At 39.2% G+C, this 6,918-nt stretch overlaps 1 protein-coding gene across 1 annotated transcript; it reads left to right on the top strand.

Annotated features, from left to right (window-relative positions):
- Nucleotides 1-2,321: 2,321 nt before the first annotated feature.
- Nucleotides 2,322-4,477, top strand: LOC115396718 (angiogenin-2-like). The gene is made up of 2 exons (XM_030102711.1): nt 2,322-2,430; nt 2,631-4,477. The coding sequence occupies exon 2, from the start codon at nt 2,662-2,664 to the stop codon at nt 3,241-3,243; it is 582 nt and encodes a 193-aa protein (XP_029958571.1). The 5' UTR covers nt 2,322-2,430; nt 2,631-2,661; the 3' UTR covers nt 3,244-4,477.
- Nucleotides 4,478-6,918: the final 2,441 nt, after the last annotated feature.

Here is a 6,918-nt window from a genome sequence, read left to right as displayed (position 1 = left end):
GAAGTCATGAAGATACCTGCTGACCTCTGTCAAATGTCTTTTTTTTCCCCCCAGTTTGCACATGAAGCACTTGGTGTACATTTGTCATATTCTGCTGGTTTGAGTTCAGGCCTGCCTCAACTTCTGGACTTATTCATGTAAATACTCTGTAAAGTACACTACTTTCCTTTTTTCTTTTATTTTTGCCACATTTTGGATGATATTTCATCTTGTTCACTTTGTTCTTTGAAACATGAGCACACTGCACTATATGAGTTGTTTACTGGTGAGTTAATTATCAGTGTACTATTATTGTTCTTTTAGTTTTTCCCCTGAAACAAAGTAGAGATGATAATTATTAAATATTAAAGCACATGAAGGGTGAGTAAGGGTACTTGAATTGTTTCAACAGATGCTGTTTGAATGTTTTAGCTCTGGATTAAAAGAAAAGAAATAGACAAAAAGCAACAGATTATGTTGTAAAAGTTTGTGTTGTTTTTATGTACATGTGATTATTTTGTTGAAAAGAACATTTTGGGTGCTATAAATCATATTTCATGTCTAACTTATCTCCATGGGCACCACATTAAAACACTTGGATGTAAACCTCTTGTGTTTTTCTTCTTTTTTAACGTGTCACTTTACAAACAACATGGATTTTTAAAGTCAAAATTTAAAACTATTGCATTTTACGCCAACTTATAAGCTACATAAGCAGCGTAAGCATTTTTTAGAGTACACAGAGTACAATTAGCTTTGTGACATTTTAATGCCATTAACAGATATGTACGAGACTGCTGCAGCAGACACAAAACTGGGCATGATTATTTATTAATTTGAGATTTCAGTGTTTAACAATATTATAATTTCTTTATGTATTGTTACCATTTATTGACAACACCATAAGAAAGTATTACAAAGAACAAACCAAAAGAACAAAAACCAACAGAAATAAAGTGACACTGAGGTTCATAAACAACGTCAACAATCTTTACATCTTGACTCAAGATGTAAAGCTTTTGTCCCATTTCCTCCTAAATATCACATTTTACTTCAGGTCTTAATAGAAGGTTGTTGGGAATCACTGTGGAAAAAAGAAACGAGCTGCCATTCCTTTATGAGCAACATCAAATTAATCCTTGAATTGTACACACAATCAGCTGACTACCTAACCTTGTAATTTAATTCTTGCATAATAAACAAAATATGAGCAATTTCAAAGGTTTGATCAGAAAAAGTAAATCCACAACCAGCAGATCATCAACTCCTCCAGGACAGAGTCGTCCGCCTGCTGTTGTTACGGCGGCAATAAAAACTTCACATTTATCTGTCAAATGGAAATGTTTCAATATTTAGTAAGTAACAGAAGCGGTGATTTCCTTTTTTTTATGGTCTGTATCATTTCAATGGACAGTTTAAACAGTGTTTTGTGCAATGGGGATATTTATGTGTTAGAAAAGGGAACTTGTGGGTTTTGTATCGTTTCCGCTCCGCAGCTGTGAGTCTTATTTTACTGCACAGATGTTTAGACTGAATGAACAAGGGAGCAGAAATAAAAACCTCCCACACAAACAAGGCACAGCAAGCTTTGGCTTTGATTTGTGAAAGTGAATGAATCTCCACATTTTGAGGACACTAATGTTGCCTTGCATTTATTCATAATGAATAGTTTTTTTTCTTCCAGGCAATGCGTTTGATGACAGGGTGAAACTATGAGTCAGCTTTCATCGTGTTCTATTTCAGCTTTTCTTGTTGAAATACTAAAATTCACAGAATATATTTCTGGTTTTTAAAGAATGGGCGTATTTTTTATTTCTCAAACAGAAATCATCGAAGCAGTGTGAAAAGAGATACACTTTTGACCGCCTTTGGATCAGAACATCAGGAAGTCCGACTTCCAAACAGAAGACGCTTTAGGCGTGAGATGAAGCACATGAGTGGGTGAAATGTGCATCCAGCTCTGTGAGGATGTTTCATCCTGCCACACTTTGAAAACTCCTGCTTTAGTGTGCGCTTTCTTTGTTTTTTATTTATTTTTCTGTTCATGCCATGCTGTCTGTGTTTGCTGCATGAGTTAGTAATGTGATCCTCAGAGGTCAGATTTTCTTCATGAACACATTTCCCATCCAGACATTAGAAACACTTCCTGATCATTCTCATACTTATTAAGTAAATAATTTTCTAAGACGTAGAAGAAGCAGCAGTCAGAAAAGAGCTCCCTGCAGCTCTGGCAGGTATTTATAGCAGTAACTGGATCAGCCCTCAGCAGCAGGCCGCTCTGAAGCTCCTAGGCTCTGAGGCACAGCCATGTGGACAGTTATGCAACGCACACACAGCTGAGGCCACACCCACGGACACTGACAGGAAGTGGAATGCGGAACCGTAACTGAAGGACCGGGAGAACAAACAACACATCTGGAGCTCTCAGGTCGCTTCTGCTGACACAATCAGGTATGCGAGAGTTCCCCGCATGTGCAGGAAGAGTTTTTACACCCTCTCCTGGTTTCATGGCTGAAACTGGCAGCCGGACTGTGTTCATGCTGTTTACTTGAAGAGGTGGCATGTGTGCTCAGCGGTGAAGGCGAATGTGAGCTGTGAATGGGATCCATGCAGTGACGTTGTGCTTTTCTTTTTACACTGTTGCCCTTCAGAGTGTTCATTTGGCCGCAGGACTGCTGGGTAATGGCTGCCCCCGGAGTCTTCCTCTCCCTGGCTCTCTGTGCCCTGCTGGCTCATCAAATCCAGGCCAAAAACGAGGCTCCCTGCCAGGCCTCCAAATGGAACAACGGCTTCAGGACCTTCCTCAAACGTCACATCCGCTCCGGCACGCCCGGCTCCCTGGACCAAAACCAGTGGGAGGCCTACATCAGGAACAACGGCGGCTGTGACAGACCCACGCAGTCCTTCATCCACCCGGACGAGCTGGACCGGGTGAAGGCCGTGTGCTCCAGCCAGGGAGGGAAGGTGTTCAAGGAGAACCTGTGCATCAGCCGGCAGCCTTTCTCCTTCGTCACGGTGAGGAGCGAACCGGGAACCTGCGGCATCCGGAGCATCCGAGAGGAGACCAAACACCTCATCCTGGCCTGCGAGGTGTTGGAGAACCAGTGCCTGCCTGTGCATTTTGAGGGAAACCCTCAGAATCTGAAGCCCAGCAACAACGCCAGAGGATGCCAGGACCCACAGACCACAGGGCGAGCCAGCAGCTTGAAGATGACCTGGCTCTGGCTGCTGTGTGTCCTACCTATCGCTATTTATGGATACTAACCTTCTGGGGTTGTTTAATGTCTAATTAACGGCATATCAGGGATGCATTTCAAAAGAATTTTAATGTTTTAAAAGTGCACTTTTGTCCGAAAAGTTTCACCACATCACATCTACAAAGAAAAAGCACTTGAAGGAAAAAACAACAGGGAATTTATTATTATTATATGATTCAAGCTGTTTTCATGTGCCATTTAATCATCAATTCATCCACTTTTTATCTAGTAGATCATCTTTTTTCAAAGTGCATCAGTTTCTCCACTGAATACATTTTAAAGGGAATCTCCAGCTGGAAATCTTGTTCAGGAACTTTTACCGCCTCGCTCGCTTTTTTCCCTTCATGCTTGTGTCCATAATTTTTTTCTCAGATATATTACGCTGAAGGTATTTGAAAAAGTCATATCAAAAAATCAGTACTGGGTCACAGACACTGGTGTATCGATTAGCACCATCACCTCTCGTGTTCTGTGCTGGAAATTTCGTCATGTTTTTATTGTGCAGAGGTTTTGCCAAATTATTCAGTTTCAGTTTTTTGCAATAGTTAAAAAATATTTCAGCTGAATTAGTGACTGTCAGACGTATCCTCGGTGCGAATGTGAGCACTGTGATGGAGGCGATCAGCTGAAACAGGTCACCAGCTCAACTGCCTCGACTCTCAGCTGCATGAAGTGGTGTCGAAAATTAATGAATGGAAAATAGGAGTGTTCGTATATTTACAGAGTTGTGCCATTTTTGTACAGGCCAGAACAAATTAATTGATAAGTGTTAATTTGTGTACACGACCTGTTTTTGCTTTTCAGTATTCTGAAGAGTTGAGCTCTGTTTTTAGGGCAGAATTTCCTCCTTATTATCTAACCTGTGGATCGTATAATTCACAGTTTGCACAAAAACAGAATTGGAAAGTGGACAACAACAAAAATCTTCCAGTGTGAACAGTCTGCTTCAATGGCTAAAGGGTTAATAAAAGAAAACAGAAATAAACCGAGACCATTTCTGGTTGTAGACATCTGGTTAAACCTGGTTCTGAATTCATTTCCTGTAAGTACGCCTTTATACACAGAAACCTGAAAGGTTTTTGTTTTATATTTCAGGATTGTACTTCTTGAAATGTTCCTTTTATATGCATGAAATGGTTTGTTTTGTAATGTTTGATTATGGACTGCTCAAATACAGGATGATGCTGAATATATTTGATATTTTGAATATTTGACCTCTCAATAAATTTATATCAAAGGGTTTTTTTTTTGATTGTTTTTCTCTTAGATACTCTCCAACTTGCATATCTCTGATCACTCTGACCATACAACACATCCAAACACTGATGGTGAGAATTCATCGAGCTGTCATGAGAGACTGAAAGAAATGCTTACATTCAAGAAGCTTTTCAAAATGTTGTGACTCCCTGAGCTTCACCACTTTCCCAAAAACAATCTCCACGAATCAGCAGAAATCCAACCACTGTTTAGTCAGAACTTCTCAATTTCTGAACGACAAACATTTCTGGAAGACATTTGGTGGTTTTGGTAAAAGTGAGGAAGTTTTCATGAAGCTTCAGTTCAGTGAAGCTCACATCAGACAGGAAACTGCAGCTAAGATGCGATCATCCAGCTCAAAGTGCACATCAGCACTGAAACGTCACTCCAAGTGCAACATTTAGCAGAAGTTTTTTTTAAAAAAATAAATTTTAAATATTAATTTCCATTCTGTCTTAAATGCACAGTCCAAAAATAGATCTAAAATTGTCTTTTGATCTCTTTAAAAATAACTCTCATCATATTAATTTCATTTAAGCAGACTTCAGAAGAAGCTTCATGGCCCCTGAATCCTCCCCATAGCAGAGGTCAGACCAACACTTTCAGAACCATCACACTGAAGTCTAAACCCCAGATTGGCTTTGACGTGACTGAAGACATGGATGGATCCCAGTTTGTTAAAAAAAACAAAACAACACATTAATTTCAGTCTGCCAGACTCACAGAGTGGTTCACACAGAGAGGAAAACACACACGTGGGTTGTGATTTGCTGTGACTCCTCCTGTCCCTCTAGCCATGGCTTAATACAACACAACAGATAAAAACAGCACGGACAACTGCTTATGCTGGATTAATTGATTTCAACAAGCTCCACACCCTGGAAAGAACTGTTTGCAAAAATCTCAAAGCTGACACCTGCTCTCTGTCACCACTAGATGGCACCAGAAGATAAAAAAATAAGTTAACTTTTCTTGTCTCTTTTCTAGTTTGAAAGAATGCAAATTTAAAAAAAAAACACATTTTAATGAAAGGATTTGAGACATTCTGCAGTTAACAGCAGACATGGATCTGTGTAGGTCTATAGATTTAGCCTATAACTGTGTGTGTGTGTGTGTGTGTGGGGGGGGGGGTTCATGTATAAGTGTACATATGGGTACTTTTCAGCTATGATTTGAAAGGAATTACGGGTCTAATTATTATAGAAATTGAATGTGAATGTTAACATAAGAATGAATTCAATATAAAGAATAAACAGCCACGTTCGTATTCAGTTTTGTTAACAGATTGTCAGTGGTTATTGATTTGATGTTTGAATTAATTAATGTATAGTATGATATATGGATGTGTACATGCATACTGCAAAAGAAATGTTTATGTCTGTCTGTCTGTACAATTAAGAATCAGTGAGATTTATTTTTCAATTGTATATTTTTCTACCTTCTTCTCAGACAGACCCGACCATTTCTTCTTTTGTGTCTTAATCTTGATATGAGATTATTGTTTATTTCTTTATATGTTCTAAATGAAGATTTATGGAAAAAATACACCTTTTGTGGTATTTGCATGCATCATGTAAAGTTTTTTTTTTTTTTTTTAAATGTAAATATATGGCATTTCTCAAAATGTCAAACTCTGGGCCTTTGTAGACTCAAACATTGTTTTCTTTCTCCCTTTTCATTATCATGAACAATATGAAAGAGATCAAAAGAAGGTCAAAGAAGACAAATCAGGAGAAATTATCACAATAAACTACCTGTCATTATGTAAAAAGTAAATGTCGACATCTGAATATACATCAATCTAATAAAATCAACTGTAAAATGAGTGGCCATGTGATTAAACTTTGATATTATGTTTTTGACTCATTTGTTTCACTGATTCACTAAACTGCACGAAATATGGAGCTTAAAGATTATTTTCAGAGACAAATGCAGAACGTTGTTTGCATTTGGAGCAGACAGCCCGAAGCCTCTGTGATTGCCCCGCTCTGCGGCAGGCAGACCAAAACAATTGTTTCTCAGTTCAGGATTCAGCTCTCCAACACATTACTGATTCTTTTCCCTGCAGTTTCTCACAGTCACAAGATCATGAAGAAATCACATTTCCACTGAAATGCCATGTTGTCTGCTGTCGGCCTTGAGGCACAACTGCGCTATAAGTACAACAAATGCGACTCAAGACCCCAATAAAACTCATAAATCTGAGGCAATATTGTCAGGTAAGTGTTCACAAAGAGCAACGGTGACCAGAGGCTGACCTGCAGTTAACCGAGGCCGTTCCTGCACCATCGTCATCATCATAAGGTCATACGTGCACACGCACGCAGAGCCGTGCACGTCATGGGAGTGTAAATGGAAATGCATGCATGGGCTCACACGCAGAGCAAAAAAAAATGCACGAGCACACAGGCAGACTGCCGAGACA

The sequence above is a fragment of the Salarias fasciatus genome, chromosome 11, assembly GCF_902148845.1.
Source record: "Salarias fasciatus chromosome 11, fSalaFa1.1, whole genome shotgun sequence".
NCBI lineage: Eukaryota > Metazoa > Chordata > Actinopteri > Blenniiformes > Blenniidae > Salarias > Salarias fasciatus.
This window is presented reverse-complemented; position numbering and strand designations above follow the sequence as displayed.

Coding starts and splice junctions, on each gene's coding strand:
- LOC115396718 (XM_030102711.1), top strand. CDS start 2,662: ATGGCTGCCCCCGGAGTCTTCCTCTCCCTGGCTCTCTGTGCCCTGCTG.